The sequence below is a fragment of the Dromiciops gliroides genome, chromosome 1, assembly GCF_019393635.1.
Source record: "Dromiciops gliroides isolate mDroGli1 chromosome 1, mDroGli1.pri, whole genome shotgun sequence".
Lineage (NCBI taxonomy): Eukaryota > Metazoa > Chordata > Mammalia > Microbiotheria > Microbiotheriidae > Dromiciops > Dromiciops gliroides.
The window spans coordinates 498,963,917-498,988,072 of record NC_057861.1 but is presented as its reverse complement, the minus strand read 5'-3'; the positions used below and the strand labels follow the sequence as shown (position 1 = coordinate 498,988,072).

General features: G+C 39.6%; 1 protein-coding gene across 1 annotated transcript in view; it reads right to left on the bottom strand.

The window, feature by feature from the left end:
• FBP2 (fructose-bisphosphatase 2) overlaps positions 1–24,156 on the bottom strand; it is a 65,377-nt gene that overhangs the window by 31,533 nt on the left and 9,688 nt on the right. The window contains exons 2-5 of the mRNA XM_043975935.1: positions 21,854–22,016; positions 14,609–14,701; positions 5,391–5,531; positions 1,174–1,311 (exon numbers count right to left, since the gene is read on the bottom strand). Coding sequence (XP_043831870.1) covers positions 1,174–1,311; positions 5,391–5,531; positions 14,609–14,701; positions 21,854–22,016 — 535 coding nt within the window. The remainder of the gene's footprint in view (positions 1–1,173; positions 1,312–5,390; positions 5,532–14,608; positions 14,702–21,853; positions 22,017–24,156) is intronic.

The window sequence follows — 24,156 nt, the reverse complement described above, 5'->3', positions numbered from 1 at the left end:
AATAATAATCTTTATGGGTTATACTCCTATCTCTGTTCTCCCCTCAAAACAACAGAATCCATCTCTTGTCTCTCAAAAGGCTCTCTAAAACCCCTTAGAACTTAGGCGAACAACAACAAAAAAAGGTTTATTCAAGGTAAGAATCACACACAGGAAGAACTTATATCTGAGCACTTGACAAAGGTGGTATGGAGTCCCAATGACTATCTCTCCCCAAAGCTTCAGTTAACCTTGCTTTTCAGTTTCACCCTTATTAAATTCCTTTCCTGAAAATGGAACCAAAATCCCGAAGTCCCATATCTGGTACCTCCATCCTTCATGAATCTGTTTGGTTCCAGTGGGGTCCAGCAACTCCTTCGACTTGGTCTAGCTCTCTCAGTACACCATTGACAATGAGACACGGCTTCTTCACTTTAGTCCATGACTGGCCTCACTCTCACACCTTTGGCATGACTGAGTGTCTGCCCCTAATGGTCTGTCTGAGAAAACTCCTCTGGGTTCTCCTCTAACCTATATCTTCGTTCCAAAAACTGTTGGTGTACACATGCCTGCTTCAGGTGGATATATTCAGATTTTTTTTTAGTGAGGCAATTGGGGTTAAGTGACTTGCCCAGGGTCACACAGCTAGTAAGTGTCAAGTGTCAGAGGCCGGATTTGAACTCAGGTACTCCTGACTCCAGGGCTGGTGCTCTATCCATCCAGCTGACCCTATTCAGATATTTTTGAAATTATCACAATCCCCTCCCCCACCTCCTAGTATCTGCTCACTACCTAAGGCCTTTTTTTTCTAGTGGGAAGTTAATAAGCTAAACTTTAGCAGGTGAATTTTAACTAGAACATTTTCTTTTCTTGCTTAAGAAAACAGAATACATCACTATCATGCAAAAATTATAAACACGGGGGTGGGGCAGGGCAACTAGGTGGCACAGTGGATAAAGCACTGGCCCTGGATTCAGGAGCACATGAGTTCAAATCTGGCCTCAGACACTTGACACTTACTAGCTATGTGACCCTGAGAAAGTCACTTAACCCTCATTGCCCCCCCCCAAAAGATAGACACAACGGGCAGGGATGCTGAATCTCATTCATCTAAACAGGCCTCTCTGCAAAGGTTTCACCAGCCCTCACTGCAAAAAATATAGATCTCCAGTTGCCATGCCAGGCCTTTCTCACCTCAGGAAATTTCTTTTTTTGTACATATTCAGTTGTGGGAGGGTCAAAGTACTTGGCATAACCTTCATTGATACTGTAGATCTTCCCTTTCTTTTTAATTTTGACATCTCTATCCACCAGGATAAACTCACCAAGAGCCTGAAAAGAAAAAAAAAATAGACACCAAAAAACAGAATTCAATAAAAGTCAGATAACAGATCTCTAACCTATTCAGAACTTGTAGGGGTTCTGAACTTGACACTGATGAATAGATTTCAGGGGCTCATGAACTTGGAAGGAAGAATGCCATTATTTTCACTAAACTCTAACTGAAATTCAATATCTCCTTCTATTATGATTTTTTAAAATACAATTCTGACAAGGGGTTCATAAGCTTCACTGGGCTACCAAAGAGTTCCATCACACACACACACACACACACACACACACACACACACACACAGAGTTAAGAACCCTTGCTCTCATAGAAGGTCCCAAGAAGATGACCCAGATAATTCTGGATTTGGCCCCAGGATTTCTCTCTAGTTCACTAGGATTGGCATCCCCACTGGCATAGCATCACTTGCCTTCAGTAATGATGGGACCACACTAGCAATAGCATCATAGTAAATGTATGAAATGGATGACATTGAACATCTTCAAGAGGGTATCTTCATTCACCAAGTGACAGATACAGAAACAAAAACCTAGGTTTGCCTAATCTAATTATCTTGTGGAAGTGTGGCTTCTCTGTGAAAAGTTTTTGTGGGCTTCCTAGAAAAGAAACTTGTCCTTAAGGGATCATTTACAGGAAATATGGATGAACTCTTTTTGTCACTGGATTTCTTTCTTTTTCCTTGCCTTAAAAGAAACCTGTATATGTATCATTTAGTGCTTTTTTAAAAATTTAGAATCAAGACTATGTATTCTTGTTTTGTAATCTGAAAAGAAATTTTTATTTGGAAATTATTATCTTTCCTTTCTTCCCCCACTCCCCTGACCCAGCAGCTTGATCTATTTTGTAACACAAATTGTGCCATCTATTCCCTATTTAATAAATTCGTTTCAAGGTGGGGGAATAGCCTATTTTAGGCCTGTATAAGATAGTTCATAGCAGAGCCACTGCCTACCTGGCAGTGGCTACCTACACTCGATACATGAAGTAGTTCACAAAGTTAAAAGGATATAAAGTCATGTGCTTCTCTTCCCCATTCACACATCCCATGAATCATATATAGTTTATCTATTGACTGTGGTTACTCATTACTTGGGATCTTGTGTATAAGAAGGGAGTTGTCTATGTTCATCCCTCTGACTCTCTAAAGGTTCCTGGCAGATTTTTAACAGGAGGGTGGGAAAGGAGGGTGCTCGGGGTTGTTTTTCTTACAGGGAGGTCTGACTTGATTATGCATTTCCGTGGCACTTGGATAGTTACACATTTGAGTTTCCAGATTATCTTCTGAGCAGAAGAGCAGTACTGTTGAGTAGAAAGAGGACTAGATTCAATGGGTTTTAGTCTCTCCCTCTACCACTCATTAACTCTATGCCCTTGGACAAATAAATCCCAACCTCTCTGAGCCTTACCTATAAAATAAGGATAATAATATCCGTACTAGCTATGTCACAAGGTGGTACAGAAAGGGATACAAATGCTAAATGGTACCTAGGTTCCTAGAGCAAAGCTTGGTACCTCCAATGGACTAGGGTCATGTATCATAACAAAAATTCATAATTATGTATCTTTTGGCAAGTTACAAATGAGTTTTTTGGTGGGTTTTAGAGAGCCTATATTAGATGCTGGCTATTAGGTTTCCCCAGTTTACAATCTAGATCTTGACACAAGATTTTTTGGATTTTTTTCAGCCCTTCCTAAAGAGGTTGTTTCAGTTGAAAACAAAATGAATAGTTTGATATGGTAATGTAAAAATATCCTGGCTGAAGATAGAGCTTGGTTATACCTCTTCCTATTACTCCACCATCTTGGCTCCTGAATCTACTCTGTGCATTTTCACTAGCAGTCTCCCAGGCCTGGATGACTCTCCCTCCTTACTCCCTGGATTCCTTCAAGACTAAACTAAAATCCTACCTTCTACAAGAAGCCTTTTCCAATCTCTCTTAGTGATAATGTTTTCCCTCTAAGATAATTTGCAGATTATCCTGCCTATATCTTGCTTGCGCATAGTTGTTTTCAACTTCACTCTCGTGTTTAACTGTGAGCACTTGGATTGGTTTTTTCCCTCTTTCGTTCTTTGTATTCTCAGTACTTAGGACAGTGGTTGGCACACAGTGGGTGGCTCATTGGATACAGTGCTGGGCCTGGGGTTAGAAAGACCTGGGTTCAAATCCAGCATGGCATTTACTAGCTGTGTGATCCTGGACAAGTCATTTAGCCCTATTTGTCTCATTTTTCTAACCTGTAAAATGATCCGGAGAAGGAAATACAACCCACTCCAGTATCTTTGCCAAGAAAACCCCAAATGGGATCATGAAGAGTTGGGCATGACCAAAAGCAACTAAACAAAAGATGCTTAATAAATGTCTGTTTATTCTCAATTCTTCATTCTCACTTGCTCCCTCCCATAGTCAATTAATTGCCAAGTTTTATTGATTCTGCCTCCTCAGTATCTCTCACATCTGTTCTTTTCATTCACACTACAACCACCCTGATTCAAGTCCTCATCAGCTTTTATCTAGAGTGACTAGTGCAAACACTTCCTAATTGGATTCTCTGAATCAAGTCTTACTCCTTTTAATCTAATCTGCCTAGAGCCACCAAATTGATATTCCTGGAGCGCGTCTGTGTTTCACTCCATCTTTCAAGAAGCTTCAATGGCTCCCTATTGTCCCTAGGATAAAATACAGGGTCTCCTTGTTTTTGTTGTTCAGTCATATCCAATTCTTTGTGACCTCATGGACCACAGCAGGCCAGACCCTTCTATCCTCCACTATCTCTCAAAGTCTGTCCAAGTTCTTGTTCATTGCTTTTGCTTCCATGACAATATCTATGCATCTCATCCTCTGCCATCCCCTTTTCCTTTTTCCTTCAGTTTCTTCCAACATCCTGATATTGACCCTGGTCTTTTCCACTGAGTCCCACTTTCTCATTATGTCGCCAAAGTATTTAAGGTTCAGCTTCAGTATTTGTTCTTCAGAAAGACAGAGTGAATTTCTTTAAGTATTGACTTAAGTATTAAGCATTTAAAGCACTTCACAATCTGACTCTCCAGCCTTTCTTTCCAGAGTAATCCCATATTACTTTTCTTCATGTATTCTAAATTCCCGTCAAACTGGCCTGCTAGGTATTTCCCAAACATGACATTCCCCTTGCCATCTTGATGTCTTCACACAAGCTGTTCCTCATCTCTCCAATGCCTTCCTTTTTGCCTTCTCTCAGAGCCTGTAGTTCCCTCTATGGTTCAACTCAAGTGCTATGTCCCACCAGAGGCCTTTACCAATTTCTCCAGATTTGTTAGCACTACTGAAAATCACTTTGTGTTTATTTTCTATATTTTTGGTATTGATTTATTTATGTACATGCTATTTCCCTCATGTAAACTCCTTGAGGAGAGGGACCATTTCATATGTTTGTATTTGCCTCTCCAGAACAAGGACAGAATCTTGTACCATGCCTTGTCTCATTGTAAGTGCTCAATGAATGTTTATTGAATTAAAGTAGCAAAATTTTCACCTGAGACCAAGGTGGGGCGGGGGGGGGGGGGGGGGAAGGGATTGAGTGTAGGTGAAGTTTACCCTGGGATACTTCAAGATTTCTATCTTGTTGAAAGTGTGGCTGAGGGAGGAGGTGCAGGGCCTGTGTGTGTCTGTGTGTGTCTGTGTGGAAGGGTGTTGAGAAACGCATTATAACTGCCAGAATTAGAGATGAGCAGGATGACAAATTTACAGGCATCCCCAGCGGACAAGACAGGCATACCACTACTGGGAGTGGAGCTGAACAGGGAAGCCACAGGCAGCAATGGATGAGGCAAGACTCAGTAGGGAAAGGAGTAGAGGATCCATCACCACTTCCAGATTGAGAGATTAACAGGGGAGACAGGGAAGATAGGGTGGGGAAAGAAGATGATGGGTAAATAAGGCCTGTCATCATCCTGATCCCAGATTGGAGAGGAAGCACACCTAAGAAGGTGCTTTCTGCAGCCTCTAATGCATCTGCCCCACCCTAGTTATTGCTCTAACCTGTACACAAAAAGTGTGTGAGACATGGATAAAACAACACCTACAGGGTCTAGCATGAAGAGGTCCACTCCTTGTCCAGTGGAAAGAGCTACTAGGGTAGCACTGCCATACAGAGCATAACCAGCAGCCACAATCTTGCATCCTGGCTGAAGGGCATCCTTTTCTGAAGGCTCATCATCTGTGGTCTGAGTAAGAGAAGAGAGTAATATGTGGGTTATGTTTTATTTTAAACAGAAAACAAATAACCCCTCCCCAAGGAAGTCTGTTGCACTAGAGACTCAAAACACAATAGCCAATAAATGAAGTTTTCAGACATTCAGATGCATAGTGAGATGACTCCAGTTGGGACTATGGCATTAACAGACCTTTGCAGCTGAGTCCTTTCCCAGGATGCTCTAGAGATTCTTACCCCATCTAACCACAAGTCCCCTGCCCCTTTGAGATCATTCTCCTCATTCTTGTGGCTACCTCCACTTCTGTTCTTTGTGTAGCTCTTGAAGAGAAAATTTTCATTGGGAACAACATTTGAAATCTTGAAGCAAAAGGGTCAAGTACAGAGAGAGGAGAATGTGGAACTAATGAATAAAAAATGGAGGGAGCCCGAAGAAGCCTTTAAAGAAAAGGGGTCAAAGGGGCCTGCAACAACACTCCTCTCAATCAGATTTAAATGTGTTTGGGAAATGCATAACAGAATAATTAAAAATAAGATAGAAGACAAGTAACATTAATAAGCGGTTTTCTAAGTTAGTGGTGTTAAATAGAAGCAGATAAGGATCCCTGCGGGCCACATCTTGACTTAGTTTTTTTGTTTTGTTTTGTTTTGTTTTGTTTTGTTTTGTTTTGTTTTGTTTTGTTTTGTTTTGTTTTGTTTTTGGTGAAAGCAATTGGGATTAAGTGACTTGCCCAGGGTCACACAGCTAGTAAGTGTCAAGGGTCTGAGGCCAGATTTGAACTCAGGTCCTCCTGAATCCAGGGCCAGTACTCTATCTACTGCGCCACCTAGCTGCCCCTTGACTTAGTTTTAAATTGTGATATTAGCTATATTTTATTGTATTTTTGTTTGCTTTTGTCAAATATTTCCTAATTACATCTTAACTGACTCAGGCTGGGAGTGTTGTTGACTGCAGGGGGTCCTTAGGCAACATGGATCTGACACCTCTGTTTTAAGTCAATATGCTTCTGACAGGGATCTTTATGTAGGAATCAGTGGCCCCATTAAAAATTTTTTTTTGAGTTTGGCACCACTACTTTAAAGGACATAACAGGAAGAGTGGCTTAGCATTGAGATAGCTTTCCTAGGCATGTTTTGCGCTTCTCTCTGTCTTTACTAGGGGATCCAATTAAACTGTTACCTCTCTCAATGAAGCCTAAAGCATAGGATCATAGATTTAAAGACTGAAAGGACATAAGAGATCCACTCATTTTACAAATAAGGAAACAAGTTGAGAAAGTTTAAGTGCATTCTAGTGACACATAATCAGTGAGTAGCTGGGGTAGAATTTGGAACCCAGATCTTTCTGACTGCATGTCCTGCACTCTATCCATTCCCATTCCCAGCAATAGCCTACTCTTTCCCCACCAACTCACAGAAAACTTTGCCCCTCTCTTGTGAACCTATCACACATTATTTTGTATCATAGTCAAGAATCTAACCCACTTAAGTATAAGCAATTTAACTGATCTCTCTAAGACCTGTCTTATCAAACTATGTTTCTCTGCCTCTCCCACTTCTCTAGACAAGGAAGCACTTAATATATGTTTGCAATACATTACCTAAGAAAACACTCAGAATCCTATTGAGAAACCCTGTGTGTGTCTATCTCTGATTGAAAACAAGAAAAGAGTTTGGAGGAAAAAAAAAACAGAACTCAATGTATTTCTTCCCACACCCATCCTTCCTCCACAGTTCCCCATTTCTGTTGCTGGAACCACCAGGTTCATAACCTTGGAGTTATCCTTCATTCTGTCTCCTTCCTCAGTCTTTATATCTGAAAATTGAGAAAACCAAATTGATTTTGTTCTGTAATTGATTTCATTTTGTATCACTGCCGATATTTTGTGTAATCACCTAAGCCACATTTTATTTGTCTCTGAGTTAAGTTTGAAAGTTCATCTGTAAATCATTGTTCTGTTCCTACATTGAGGAATTCTGTTATCCTTAAAGGATGCAGGTGAATGCCAGGGAGTCTGGCCTGTTATTTCTATAACACTGGCTGTCCTTCAAGGAAGTCTGGTCTATTATTTCTGTGACAGTAACTAGCCACGAAGGTGGATATCACCAAAAAGTTTTCCATAGTGACAAGTTCAACAGAATTCATTATTTGAACTACTCAGGACCTAGCTGTACAATATGTGATTTTCTGTTGGAATGGAAAAGAATTAATTAAAAGATTTAGAGGTGGGGCAGCTAGGTGGCACAGTGGATAGAGCACTGGCCCTGGATTCAGGAGTACCTGAGTTCAAATCTGGCCTCAGACACTTAACACTTACTAGCTGTGTGACCCTGGGCAAGTCACTTAACCCCAATTGCCTCACTAAAAAAAAAAATGATTTAGAGGCAAAATCAGGCTAGAAATGTCTAGTTTCTATTTTTCTCTTATTGACCAAGATTTTTATGTATTGGCTTACTTAAAAGGAATCTGGCTTTTTAGTTTGTTGTTTGCCAAAGTCCTGTTTACTATAGTCTTTAGACTTTTTGACCAATCATATTGTCCCCCCCCCCTTCCCCCATGGTACTGCCTTCTAGTTTTCGGATGCTCCTCCTTTTGTCTGTAAAAATGATTTGTCTGCTCTCGTTTGGAGTCTTTTGACTTGCCAAGGAGCTAAAGATCCCTTTTATTGGTAACTTCTAGCCTTACCAATAAATTGAACATACTCAGAACTTTGTGCCTCAGTTTACCTTAATTTCCATCATGAGATATCCTTTTCAGTTGCCAACTTTTGGCAACTCTACCCCACCATACCTCTGACATTTATCCCCTTCTTTCTGACTGCACAGCCTTACTCTGGTTGAGTTCATCACCTCTTACCTGGACTACTGCAATAGCCTCCTTATTCCAGTCTCTCCCCTTTTAAAGTCCCATATAACTTGGCCCCTTCCTATATTTTCAGTCTTTTTATACCTTACTCCCTATTCCATATCCCAACTGAACATTTTTCTTCACCTGGGTCTTGAACTCTGTCCCGCCTCCTGGCTTTCTTCGTTTCAGCCAACGGTCCTTCTTCTACAAGAAGCCTCTCCCAGTTCTTAATTTTAGTGCCTTCCGTCATCCTATCTCTGTCTTTTTTGTACATAGATGTTTGCATATTGTCTTCCTCATTAGGCCGTGAGCCCTTTGAGAGCAGGGATTGAGTTTTGCTTTGTTCTGTTTTTTGCCTTCCTTATATCCCCAGTGCTTAGCAGAATACCTGGCAATATGATTCCCAGCTACCTTGCTGGTCATATTTTCAATTACCCTTGTTTCATACTTTCCATTCCAATCAGACTGTTCACCATTCACAGCGTATTATCTTTGACTCCTTCACCTTTCCATAATGGCCCTTGTGTCTGGAATGTACTGCCTTTCCTCATGGCATCTCTAGCTTTCTTCCAAATTTAGCTCAGGTACCAACTTCCTAATCCTACTCACCCCTTTTATTAGCTCTCTCTCATTTTGGGAACTCTTCTGTATATACTTTATTTTATTTTGGAGTACATTTTGGATCCCCAAGAGAATAAGCTTCATAAAATTAGGGACTTTTTTTTTTAACTCCAAGTACTAACAGTAGAATGCCTTGAACATCATAGGTACTGAATAAATGTTTGTTGAATTGAATTTTATTGAAAAACAATGCATTTCTCAATTTATTATTTTGGGATTAAATGCTCTGTCTAGGATGGCTTAGCATTAAAGACTCTAATAAATAGAACTTTGGCAAACAACAAACTAAAAAGTCAGATTCCCTTCATGAAAACCAATCCATAAAAATCCTGGTTGATAAGAGAAAAATTGAAACTAGAAGTGTTTAGCCTGACTGTCTCTGAGTCATTTAATTAATTATTTTCTATTTTAACAGAAAATCATATATTGTATAGTTAGGTTCTGACTGGTTCAGATAATGTTAAAGTTATCACATTATTCAAATTCACACTATTTAAAGTTATAATTATATATAAAATATGGTAATTGGTTCCAGACCAGTGGACATATGCAATGAAAATATTTGAAAATAGATGCAAGGCTATTTTAACTGCTTCCTCTTTCTTTGCACTGGTCACCTCTCTGGTAATTTTGATATGCAATTCAATTCGATTTTTAAAGTGATTGAACCAGTGAATTCTTGCAATAAAAATTTCTTCACTAGCCATTTCATTTACATTTTCTTTCACTGCCTTAAATAAACTTGAAGCTTTTGTCTGAATACCTGCTCTGCTAAGAGGAATGTGGCTTTGATTGCAATCATGTAATCAAATTCATAATTGTGCCATTCAGTATTAGGGGAAGGGAATGAGGTGAAAGCCTTAACTCTATTGGTTCTGTTTACTAAGAGCAGTCCACCTTGGGGTATGAAGGTATTCATCAGAGTGTTCATCTATTCCACCTTGTATTCTATTTACTGCACCACCTAGCTGCCCCAAGCCCTCAACTAGCTTACATTAAAAGTGACCTACGGGGGCGGCTAGGTGGCGCAGTGGATTCAGGAGTACCTGAGTTCAAATCTAGACTCAGACATTTGACACTCACTAGCTGTGTGACCCTGGGCAAGTCACTTAACCCCCATTGCCCTGCAAAAAAAAAAAGTGACCTAGGGGCAGCTAGGTGGCACAGTGGATAAAGCATCGGCTCTGGATTCAGGAGGACCTGAGTTCAAATCTGACCTCAGACACATGACACTTACCAACTGTGTGACCCTGGACAAGTCACTTGACCCTCATTGCCCCACAATTAAAAAACATTTTTTAATTCATGCTAAATTAAATTTTACACAAATCATAGCCCAACTGTACTCTATCACAGCTTACCCTGCCATTTAATTCAATATACTATATTCTCCATGTACCTTTCAACTTTTGAATAATCTCCCTGTTTGACAGAAAATTCTAGAGAAAACATGACAATGGAAGTAGATTAAATTATTTTAAAATTAAAGTGTATGAATATTCTTAAAATTATGAAAGATACCTCTGTTAAATACAGTTTGTAAATGGGTTAAACTCTGTCCCCTAAAACAATACTTAAAGTAAAATGACAGAATTTGATCCTTGCATTTATGTATTGCTTTATTATTTGTCAAAATACTTGCACATAGCATAAAGCATGTGAGGTCAGTAGGATAAGCATGAATAACCTCATTGGACAGATTTGGAGAAGTAGTATGTATAGCAACAGGAAGAGGGAGAGTTGTTCTGTTGGTGAGGGGGGCTATCCCTGCTTCCTTCTGGTCCCACCTTCATGAAGGTGGCACTACTCTTTCCCTAGAGCTTCTGTTTGGGCATGACTTTCTATTCTCTCCCTCATCTCTGTTCCTTTGGAGACCTTGTTTTCCTTTCAAACTATGTTCCTGAAGACAGTGGAGAAGAAAAATGGCCAACCTGCTATATCTCATCCCAGCTCCATTTTGAAAACAGCTGATTCATTCTTGCCTATAATCAGAAAGAAAGAGGAAGAGAGAAAGAAGTGAGGATTCACCAGCCCTGAGTCTCTCCATCTGGGTGAGTGTGTCAGAGTCCATACTGGTGACCTCATCTCTTCCCCTCTACTCCTGCTTAGACAGTGAATTTTCTGTTGTCTCCTCCTTGCCACAGCTGCTTCCTGGGGTTCTGTCCACTCTAATCACTTCTCTGAGTCTTCATGTACGTATAACAGCTGCCTTCCACTCTGCTGCCCACCACCCCCAACCCCCTTGGGAGGTTCTCATTTTGCTAAGTCCGAGTTAGGCGAAGAATAAGGAAATCACCTTAAAACTAGACTTCTGCAATAACCTTTTGTTAGATCTATCTGCCTCAAATCTCTCTCTTCAATCCAGGCCATTCTCAACTCAGCCGTCAAATTGATCTTCCTAAAGCACAAGTTTGACTATGTTGCCTGCCCATTCTCCACCCCCAATTCAATAAACTCAAGTGGCTATCTATCATTTCCAGAATTAAATATAAAGTTCTCTGTCATTCAAAGCCATTCACAACCTGGCCCACCCCCTTACCTTTTCCAGCCTCCTTGTTATTCCTTGCAAAAGACTCTCATGTCTTAAACTGTAAAGTGGAGATAACAATATCCCCCATCTCGGGATCAAATGATCAAAAGACATAGCACAGTGCCTGGTACATAGTATATTCTCTTCCTTCTAACACTGGCCGTTTTCAGTCGATGTCCTCATGCTTGGAATTCTCTCCTCTGCATCTCTGTTTCCTGCCCTCCCTGGCTTCCTTCAAGTCTCAGCTGAAACATCACCTTGCTACAAGGAGCATTTCCTGATTCCCTTTAAAGAAAAGCCCTTCTTTCTAAGATTTCCCTTAATTTATCCTTTATCTTGTTCGTACATAGTTGTTTGCATATTATTTCCCCATTAGATTCTGAGTGCCTTGAGACCAGTGGCTGGATTTTTTTTTTAACGTTATGTTGTTTCCCTAGTGTTTAGCACAGTGTTTGGTACATAATAGGTGTTTAATAAATGACTGTTGACCAACTGCCTGCCTGAAATACCCTAGTAGCACCCTTGAAATTTAACTATATATAAGTAGGAAGACAAAGTTATAAAGACAATGAGAAAGCCAAAAAATTTCCTAGGAGGTAGAGGGATGCAATAAGGTTCAGATTTTTCATGTATCTATCTATCTATCTATCTATCTATCTATCTATCTATCTATCTATCTATCTATCTATCTATCTATCTATCTATCGGGGCAATGAGGGTTAAGTGACTTACTCAGGGTTACACATCTAGTAAGTTTCAAGTGTCTGAGGCTGGATTTGAACTCAAGTCCTCCTGAATCCAGAGCTGGTGCTTTATGTACTGCGCCACCTAGCTGCCCCTTCAGATCTTTTTTAAAGCCACATCCAACATTCAGCTCCCCAAAGCCCCTTCCCTTTGCCATCATTCTCCCTTTTGTCTTAGGGCAGACAGCTTCTTCCCCAAGCTCCCTTTAAAAGCCTTCCTTTTCTCCATTTCCCTTCTTATGAAAATGGACTTGGCCCCAGATGCACATTTTTGTGTTAAATCATTGCTGGACTCTATTTTTTTAACTTTGGTCACTTTTATCTTTGCAGAATGTTTTGTTTTGATTTGTATTTTTTCTTTTGGAGGTGGGGTGGATCTTGCCAATTTTCTAGCAAATTCTGGGAAGACTGGAGGTGGGTAGATTGATGTAATTACTTGATACTAGACAATTACCTTTTCTAAGAAATCTACTTGAATCCTGTGACTGAAATCTGGAAGCATTATGGGTTGGGTTTTTTTACATTTTGTTTTTCATAAATCCCTGTTTGGCCACAAAAGGGAAAGAAATTAAGCTATTTAATTTACCATCTGGATTGGCCCTGGCTCTGTCACTTAGTTTGTATATCACAAAGTCACATAGCACATTCCATAAATAAGTGAGAATTCCTTGTTGCCGAGGGCTTAACAATGGCCCACTCCTTAGTTTACTTTAAGCACATTTTGACTCATTGTAGCTTATTTGTGCCTGGTTAAGTGGATTTATGGATTATATAAACTATTCACAAAATGGATGGTTGACTTTAAAAGATTTTTTTTAATTTTTTTTTTTTTTTTAGTGAGGCAATTGGGGTTAAGTGACTTGCCCAGGGTCACACAGCTAGTAAGTGTTAAGTGTCTGAGACCGGATTTGAACTCAGGTCCTCCTGACTCCAGGGCCGGTGCTCTATCCACTGAGCCACCTAGCTGCCCCACTTTAAAAGATTCTTAAAAAGCAACCAAAGATTAAAGATAATACTAAAATTGGGAGTATAAGCAATCTAAAAAGTAACAGAACTGATACTTCTAATAAAAGCTCTTCTTGCCAAATAAAAATAATAACAATAGAACTAGATCTGATACAAATTCCAAAATTATCATCAGGAAGATTATTGGAAATACAGATTGACACCCATTGTCCTACATGATGAATTTTACCCCATGTGTATATCGTGTATTGAGATATTAGCTAATGATAGCAGGAAGCCATCCCTATGAGCAACACATTTTTTAAAACTAGGTCCTTTTTTACTCAAAATGCTGTCTACTGCCTATAAAGACTCTTAATTTGCATACATGGAAAACTTAGAAACAGAAACAAAGTGTTTCAGTGGGTTTTGAAACCATTTGTTAAAAACATAAAAATGTAACACCTTCTAATTCACTTGCAAGAACAACAGATTGACATCAAGAAAGATGGTTATTCTGGAGGGTCTTGCGTGGGCTGATGATGAGTGAGATGAGCAGAACTAGAACATTGTACACAGTAACATCAACATTGAGTGTTGATCTACTGTGATGGACTATATTCTTCTCACCAATGCAATGGCACAGAAGAGTTCCAGGGAACTCGTGATGGAAGAGGATCTCCAAATCCAGGAAAAAAAAAAAAGAAGAACTACGGAGTATAGATGCTAAATGAACCATACTATTTCTTTTGTTTTTGATGCTGTAGTTTTTTTTTCTGTTTTGAGGTTTTCCATCATTGCTCTGATTTTTTTTCTCTTATAACATGGCTAATGCAGAAATAGGATTAATGTTATTATGTGTGTGTGTGTGTATATATATATATATATATATATATATATATATATATATATATATATATATATAACCTATATCAGATTACCTGCTGTCTAGGGGACGGGGAGGGAGGGGAGGGAGGGAGAAAAATCTGAAATTGTAAAGCTTGTATAAACAAAGGTTGAGAACTATCTTTATATGTAATGGAAAAAAATAAAATACTTTATTAAAAAAAAAGAAAGATGGTTATTGACTAGCTGAATCTTAGTTGCATAATTGACAGATAATGAGCATCATGATTTAGCAAGTACAACACTTCTTCCATTTAGAGCTATGCATATTTGAGAGATAACTTTTTAAGCTATGAGAACCACTAAAACCAAGTATTAAAATAAACCAAACTTCAAAGAAGTCTTTTTTTTTTTTCCTTCAAATTTGGAGACAGTTTCCACTTGGAAAATGCTGATGTGGAACAAGAATCTAGGTCTCCTAACTCCTAGTCACAGGTGTTTCCTTTTAGACCTCAAAGATAAGCAAGTCTTAAGTATAAGAACGTACAGATACATACCTTTCTATATATTGCAAATATAGTTCCTATAGATGCCAAGCAGTCTATGTTGGAGGAGCCATCTAGTGGATCAAAGCAGACCACATATTTACCCTAAATGAGGAGACAAAATAACATTCATTAAGTATATACTCATACACACAATTACAAACACTGCATCACTTATATCTATAGTAGCATCATCAACGGTTAGGATTGGAAAGGGCCCCAAAGGTCACTGAGTCTACCCTACCCACATCTCTCCACTTCCACATCCCTGCCAAAGTGGTTGTTCAGCTTCTGTTTGAACAACCTATGGAGAGATTTTGTTTTGTTTTGTTTTGTTTTTTTGCAGGGCAATGAGGGTTAAGTGACTTGCCCAGGGTCACACAGTTAGTTAAGTGTCAAGTGTCTGAGGTCAGATTTGAACTCAGGTCCTCCTGAATCCAGGGCCGGTGCTTTATCCACTGCGCCACTTAGCTACCCCTATGGGGAGATTTTAAGTGGTTCCTATGAGGGTAGTAAGTGTCTGCTGAACAGAAAACTGCCTGCTGAATTTCCACCTGCTCTTAATTCCACCAGACAATCCAAAAAAAAAAAAAAATGATTTCATTATCAAAGATGTCCAATTACATAAGGAAGGTGTGGGGTCAAGACATTTGAATCTTGGTACTCAGGGCCAGCCCTACCTATAAGCAGTGTAGGTGGCTGCCTACAAAGGGGCAAGGCTGTCCCTGCATCAAAATATCTACCCCCACCGGTCTACTGTTGCACCACCTTTCCTCCTACCTTTAGAGTCACTCCTTTGGGTCAAACAAAAAGAGGTGGGAGTGTTATGCCTAGAAGGCCAATCCGTGATCACCATATGTGTAAGCACCTCAAGGTCTCCAGTTCTTCCTCCTTAGCATGGTATCATAGATTAGAGTGAGGGTTTTGGTTTTTGTCAGATTATTACTTGGGAAGGTATGAGAGACTTGGATTTAGGGATGGGTTACTCTACGGGTGGTTTTCATTAGAAGAAGAGTAGAACATGGCAGTAACTGATCTCTGGGCTGCCAGGGGACTGTGGGACCCTTTGATTGGGGTAGATCAACCAGAGTAGAATTCTCCAGAGGAGAAATGATCACCTGGGAGCTGGAAAATTGGGTGGCAGCATTGGGTCAAGTGTAGATGAATAGTCCCTACACGGGAAAGCTGAAATGGGATGAAGTGCCAGAGCTAGCTCAGCATTTGGGAGGCTCTGAAAGAAAGTGTGGAAGAAAAGAGGTATTAGACTGCCTACCATACTGAAGGTCTACAGAGCTGTTGTGCTGACCTCATTGTTGTATGACTATGAAACCTGGACAGTCAACCAGCACCATGCCAGGAAACAGAATAGCTTCCATTTGAATTGTCTTAGGAAGATACTGAAGATCACCTGGCAGCATAAGATACCAGACACTGAGGTCATCTCTCAAGCTAAACTGCCAAGCATTCAAACTCTACTGTGGAGAGTGCAACTTTGATGGGCTGGCCATGTTGTTTGAATGCCAAATGTACACTTACCTAAAAGACTATTTTATGGAAGATTCACAGGAGGCAAACATTCACATGTCGGTCAGAAAAAGAGAGATAAAGACAATCTCAAGGTCTCTCTCTCTCTTTTTTTTTTGAGGGTCAATGAGGGTTAAGTGACTTGCCCAAGGTCACACAGCTAGTAAGTGTCAAGTGTCTGAGGCTGGATTTGAACTCAGGTCCTCCTGAATCCAGGGCTGGTGCTCTATCTACTGTGCCACCCAGCTGCCCCCTGTTAAGGGCTAAAATTCTAGCTAAACTGTCTAAACTATTTAATGAGTGGTCGCCAATAAATTATAAGCTTTAGCAAGAGTTAGACTTTTAAGCATTTATTAAGGAGAATAAGAATTTGGTAAAGAGAGAGAAAGGCCTACATTCATCTATCTATTAAAGGGAGAGCACATTTCTAGCCCCGCTCTTCACCAGCGTCCTCAGGAAAGAGAGTGAGACTGAGCGCCAGTCTCTTTCTTCCTCCTCCCACTAGGCCGTGTCACTTCCTGAGGCCAAAGAAAAGACTCCTGGTCTTGCCCTCAAAGACCTTCGCTTCATGGGTGGAACTCTTCTACAGTAAGTCTCCAGCAGGTGGCGTTATTCCGATCGTTACACCCCCAAGGTCTCTCTTAAGAACTCTAGCATTGATTGCTTGACATGGGAGCGCTGGCACAGGACCGCCCAACATGGCGTGCCCTCATCAGAGAAGGTTCTGTGCTCATAGAGCACAGCAGAATTGAAGTAGCTCTGCAAATTTAGAGAATCCAACCGAATGTTCACGAGGATTATTTGTGCCTGACCCGTGGTAGAGCATTCCGAGCTCTCATTGGTCTGATCGGCCACAGGTGGACACGCTGTAACTTGCTGTTAATATAGTGGTGTCATTTTGGTCCCCTGCCAAAATAAAGACAACATGCAACCAACGAACCAGCTGAAATGGGTCTAGGGAAGTGTATGTGAAGGGGCAGGGGAAGAGGACAAGAAGAGGTTGCCAAAGAAAAGCTTTCTCTTCTTTACAACTAGAGACCATCCTTCCAGTATGGACATTATTACATTCAGGATATTAGAGCTAAAAGGAACCTGAGAGATCATTAATCCAGAATCGCTTATTTTATGGAAGAGGAAACTGAAGCCCAAAGAAATTAAATGACTTGCCCTAGGTCATACATCAAGCAAGTGGCAAAGGAAGAACTAGAACCTAGGCTTCTTGGCTCTTTGTCCAGTGATCTTCCCGATATGCAATGAAATATCTTGGGATGGCATGACATAGCAGGGAACTTTGAAACTGGAAGCACAGTCAGAGATCAGGGATTTCTGTCTCTCAGAATCATACAATTAAATAATTATTCAGAATCTTAGAGGCCATCTAGTCCAACCTCCCCATTTTACAGATGTGGAAATAGAGGCCTCAAAAGGGGGAGGTGACTTGGGGGGGCGGGGGGGGGGGTAGGTCACAGTGCTAGTTAGCAGAGAGACAGAACTAAAACCTAGTTGTTGTTTTTTTTCAAATCTCACATCCAGTGTTCCTTCTGCTACAATCTGCTTTGGATTTGCTGACAAAAGTTGAGTTGGAGAGTACCCCAGAGGCCACCTAGTCCAACCAGTATCCAACTTAAAAATTCTTCAACAGGAATGCCCAACCTTCTTTCGTTGGTTTTTCACAGAGAAAACTATTGAATGCATAACAAGATTTTTAATAAACCAAAGTTGTTAAATGTCTATCAGAACAATTAAATAAACTAGTGAGACAGGTAATTCCTTTTCCTTTCGGCAATTTTATTCACAGTCCTCCTAAATCCTTGTGCATTCTATCTGAGATTGCCCCCCCCACCCACAATTTATCCTGTGTATACCCTGATTGTATGTAATTGTTTGTACATTGTCTCCCCTACTGGGCTGCAAGGTCCTTGAGAGCAAGAATGGTCTTTTGCCTTTATTTGTATCCCCTATACTTAGCACTGTGCCTGTATATATGTCTGTACAAAAAAAAATATGCCAAGAAAACATCATGTTAAGTTAACAAGGTACTTAATAAATGCTTGTTAACTTAACATGACTTTTTCTTGGCATTTTTTTTGTACAGACATATACATGTATCATATTCAGCCTCCAGTTTGTTTCTTGCTTTGAATTTGATTGATAACAGTACTGAGAATTGTGATTCACGGACAAAAGTCGTTAACATAAATGGAATTAATGTCCTTGCTACATTCAGCAAGAATGAGATATGCTTCTCCAAGGCTGTGGTGAGATAAAGTATCCAAATCAGTACATAATACAGCCAGATATGGGCCAGGGCAGAGGACAGTAGAACAATCACCTTCCATTTTTAGGACAATACAAGGTTGAATTAGCTTTTTTTAGCTATTATGTCACACTTATGTCATGTCACACTAGCACTTGACGCATAGGGTTGTTGTGAAGATCAAATGAGATAATATTTGTAAAGCACTTAGCACAGTGTCTGACACATAGTTGGTGTTTAATAAATGCTTACCCCTTCCCTTTTCCTCCTCCCTTACTAGTGACTCATGCTGTTATCTTGTTATCCTCTCCCATTTTGTGCATTCAAAATTGATTTTTTTAATCCAAGTATAGCGATTTACATTTTTCTCTATTAAATTTCATCTTCTTAGATTTAGCCCATTATCCTAACATTTAGAAGTGCTGTTTTACCTCAATACTCTGTCATCCACCCTATTAACCATGCCTCCAGGGTTTCTGCTGCTGCTGATATTGTTGTCATTTAGTTGTTTCAATCATGTCCAACTCTTTGTGACCCCATTTGAGGTTTTCTTGGCAAAGATACAGGAGTAGTTTGCCATTTCCTTCTCCAGCTCATTTTACAAATGAGGAAACTCAGGCAAACAAGGTTAAGTGACTTGCCCAGGCTCACACAGCTAGTAAGTGTCTGAGACCATATTTGAACTCAGGAAGATGAATCTTCCTGACTTCAGGCCCAGCTCGCTATCCACTATGGAGCCACCAAACTGCCCTCTCTTCACCTGTTTTATTTTTCCCCCTGTTCTTATTTTAGATCACTGTGGTATTTCTGAACAGAGAGGGATTCCAGGAATCTGGTAGAGGTTGGACTCAATGACCTCTAAAGTCACTTCTAATTCTAAATTTCTATGATTCTGTGAAATTCTCAAGATGAATGATTCTTTATCACCAGCTCTTTAAATGGCATTGAATCTCTCTGAAGAGATCACAGAGGATATGTTCTACCCTGATGTCTGGAAATACAAATATTTAGGGAGGACATACATTGTGGTCTTTTGGCATATCCTTTGGGGCTTCCAACTACCCTGTCACATTTGACATTGAGAAGGTAAAACAACTGTTAAGTCATAAAATATTGGTACCCATGGACATTTTTCTGATGAAAAAACTCCCAACAACTCTAGCTAATACATTAAAAATCAAATAACATTTATTAACTACCTATTATGTACAAGATACTATAAAAATGTATGATCATAAAGGACAAATATATCTTGGGGGTTGGGGTTTTTCATTTTTAGGAAAGTTTTATTGATGTATTTCAGTTTTTAAATTACATGAATTTATAGATTCCTTCTGCTTGAGAGGTCTCTAGTAATAAAGTAAAACTAATAATATAATGACCTAATCTAAAAATGCATACATTTCATATCTATAGCACCTTTTCTCACCTCTCACTCAAAAAAAATGATCAGAAATACATTTTGTTTAATTAAAAAATGGGTCAGGGGCAGCTAGGTGGCACAGTAGATAGAGCACTGGTCCTGGAGTCAGGAGGACCTGAGTTCAAATCTGGCCTCAGACACTTGACACTTAACTAGCTGTGTGACCCTGGGCAAGTCACTTAACCCCAATTGCCTCACCAAAATAAATAAATAAATAAAAAAAAATAATTTTTTTTTGATGGGTCAATAAAACATCTATCATAGTGAACAGAGCTGGTCTTAGATTTAGGAAGATATGGGTTTGAATCTCACCTTTGACTCACACTGGTTGTGCAACCATAGACCTCTATAATTTTATAACTATAAGACTATTATATTGCAGAGGAAGTACAGACCTACCTATATCTTTAGAGTGAATTTCCTCATCTGAGAAACCTTATATCAGTGAAATTTTAGGTTTGGTTTGTTGTTGAGTTGTTGTGTTGTTGTTTTTTGGTGAGGCAATGGGGGTTAAGTGACTTGCCCAGGGTCACACAGCTACTAAGTGTTAAGTGTCTGAGGCCGGCTTTGAACTCAGGTCCTCCTGACTCCAGGGTCAGTGCGCTATCCACTGTGCCACCTAGCTGCCCCCCTGTTGAGTTGTTTTTTAATCCTTTCCTATGCTTCTTTTCTTGAGAAAGATACTTTACTAGTTCGCCATTTCCTTCTCCAGCTCATTTTACAGATGAGGAAACTGAGGTAAACAGGATTACGTGACTTTTTCAGGGTTACACAGCTGCTAAGTCTTTGAAGTCAGATTTGAAATCAGGAAGAGGAGTTTTCCAGACTCCAGGCCCAGCATTCTATCCACTGTGCCACCTAACTGCCCTATGATCCTCGTTATTGTCATCATTGTCGTCATTGTTTTTGTTATACCATCCTTCCTGACAAGCAATATGATAGTTTGGTTTGGGTGACCTTTCCTTACTTTATTCTAGCCCAGCCTTTTAACTGGGGCAGAAGGAGAAGAAGTGAATGCTGAACTAGCAAAAGTTTTTTAACTAGTAAAAGGGCCAAAGGCCAGAGGAAGAAAGAGGAAAGAAATGTAAAATGAATCTATAGCTTGGGAAATCTGCCTCTGATCCCTTTTTTTTTTTTCTTTTTGGGGGTGGGGGAGGGTGGGGCAATGAGGGTTAAGTGACTTGCCCAGGGTCACACAGCTAGTAACTGTCAAGTGTCTGAGGCCGGATTTGAACTCAGGTCCTCCTGAATCCAAGGCCAGTGCTTTATCCACTGCACCACCTAGCTGCCCCCTCTGATCACTTTTTGTGAAGGAAAACTTTCCCACTTATGAAAACAAGCAGTTTGTCAAACTATGAAAGCAGGATAGACTCTATAAAACAGGGGTTATTAACTGGGGGTCCTTGAACTCCACAGGCTTCAGTGGTGTCCATGAACTTGGATAGTGGAAAAAAAAAAAGCATCTCTATTTTTGCTGATCTCTAACTGAAATCTGATATTTCCTCCGGTTATGAACCTAGACAACAAATCGTTATTCTGAGAAGGGGACCAAACAAGTCACCAGACTTCCAGAGGGGCCTATGACATAAAAAATGATAAGGACCCCACTACTATAAAGAAACCTCAGGCCTCCAGGAAAACCTTACTGCAGGGTGTTTTGTTTGTATGCTTTGAGGTGAAGGGATTGAGGATAACTAAACTTTCCCATATGTTCTCCCATTCCACTAACTCGGACTGATCTCCTGCCCCAACATCCCCAAATGTCTGTCCATGACAGGGCCACAAAGGCGGATACATAGTCCTGCTTTACTGGTTCTCTTGTCACTCAGTGAGTAATAAGAGTTTCCATAAATCACCCCCATATGTTTCCTGGATGAGTCTCTTTCCAACTATGATTATCTAATTACCCAACACCATGAACTCCTTGGTAAAGAACCAATAAAAAGTAAACAAACACAAACATCAGTGCTGTATCGCCATCTACTTGTAAACTGGAGAACACCATCCCAAACCCAGATAAGGGAAAGATTTAAGGGTATTTGAATATACAAACCCTCCTCTCTTTATCTGTAATAATGGCTTCTTTATTCTCTTCCGAGACTAGGACACAGGTACTGTAGGAGGACTGGAGCATGTTAATAACTAGGGAATTGGATAATACATCTAACTTCTTGACTTCATCACCAGTCACATTTAGAGTTCCTGCGATTCCATACCTAAGAAAATTGAAAACACAAATGTAATATAGGGATTCAATATGGGGTTTTGAAATCAAAAGACTAGACTTGGGTTCAAATCTTGCACCTGATACTTCCTGCTTTTGTGGCACTTAATCTCTTTGGGCTTTAGAGAAATTATAAAAAAAAAAGGTTTGGACCCCCTTGCAAGGACAGAAAACTAGGGAGAGGAGAAAAGAGGAGCGGGGCAGGGAACAGAGGAAGGGATAAAAATCTTTACACAGTATTTTTGCAGATATGGACAAACAAAAAACAAAACCAAATGTGCCCTATTTGGTATACAAATGGAATGGAAAATAAGAAAATGTAAAAGTTATTTTTAAAAGAACATATCAAAGTTCACATTTAAAGAACATATAACATTTAAATCAAAATCACATATATTGTACCATATTATTAAAATCTACATTTCAGCAAATACTTGTCAACTTCAACTTTTCTCTAATTTCAACACTCCTATAATGCAACATATTTAAAATTAACTACTCATGAAATACTTTTTGCTTTTTGTTTTTCATTAGAATGTCAAATTTTAAAATTTTTAGAATGTTGACAGTCTTATTTATCTAAAAATTAAGAGAAAAACCAAATATTTTAAAAGAAAAATTATATGTTATAAAACATACATGTAGGCTACTTAACCTCTTGTAATTACAGAGTCATTTTTAAAATAATAAATTTCACCACAAATTCCCAGGTTGAAGCTTTATTTATAAAAAGCTAAATTAAAAAAAAAACAATTGAATCAGAAAAGTTGAAAGAGACTATATTGACATAACTACAAGAATACATGTCATAGAGTAAAAAATACTCAGAAATGCTCAGGAAGTTATGTTAATATGACATACATTCATATATATCTATAATACATAAACATATACACATCCATAGATACTTGTGTATAATGGGAAACTGACCAATGAGAGCCCAGTTCTGAGAGCATGTGCAAATAGTTTCTGCCTGTGGCCAACGTTCATGATGGCTCTAATGACCCTGCTTCTATGAGTATGTGATGATGTAGGAGATCTGCATATCTGAGAGTGTTGATCTTTCTCCGGGCAACCTTAATTTCAGCTTTTGATTCATCAAGCCTGGTATTTAGCATGATGTACTATGCATATAAGTTATAAATATGGTGATAAGATACATCTTGGCCATATTCCTTTTCAAATCTTGAACCAATTAATGGTTCCATGTTTAATTCTAACTGTTGCTTCTTGGCCCACATACAGTTTCCTCAGGAGACAAGATGAGAAGATCTGGTACTCCCATCTCTTTGAAGACTTGCCACTTTTTGTTGTGATCCACACAGTGTAGTCTATGAAGCAGAGGCAGGTTTTTTCTGGAACTCCCTTGCTTTTTCCATGATCCAGAGAATATTGGCAATTTCATTTCTGGTTCCTCTACCTCTTCAAAAACCAGCCTGCTCAGGGGGCAGCTAGGTGGCGCAGTGGATAAAGCACTGGCCTTGAATTCAGGAGGACCTGAGTTCAAATCCAGCCTCAGACACTTGACACTTAACTAGCTGTGTGACCCTAGGCAAGTCACTTAACCCTCATTGCCCTGCAAAAACAAACAAACAAACAAAAGAGCCTGCTCTTCTGGTAATTCTCAGTTCAACATATTGCTGAAACTTAGCTTGCAGAATCTTAAGCATAACCTTGCTGGTGTGTGAAATGAGCACAATTATTCAGTAATTTCAATATTCCTAGGCATTGCCCATTTTTAGGACTAAAACATAAACTGATCTATTTCAATCCAGTGGAATTAAGGCTGCTGGGAGAAATATCAGCAATCTCAGATATGCAGATGATACTATTCTTTTTTTTTTTTTTTTTTAGTGAGGCAATTGGGGTTAAGTGACTTGCCCAGGGTCACACAGCTAGTAAGTGTTAAGTGTCTGAGGCCAGATTTGAACTCAGGTACTCCTGAATCCAGGGCCGGTGCTCTATCCACTGCGCCACCTAGCTGCCCCAGATGATACTATTCTGATGGCAGAAAGTGAAAAGGAATTAAGAAGCTTCTTGATAAGGGTGAAAGAGGAGACTGTAAAAGCTGGCCTGAAGCTTAACATTTAAAAAAAAAAACTAAAACTAAAAACTAAGATCTTGCTAACTTC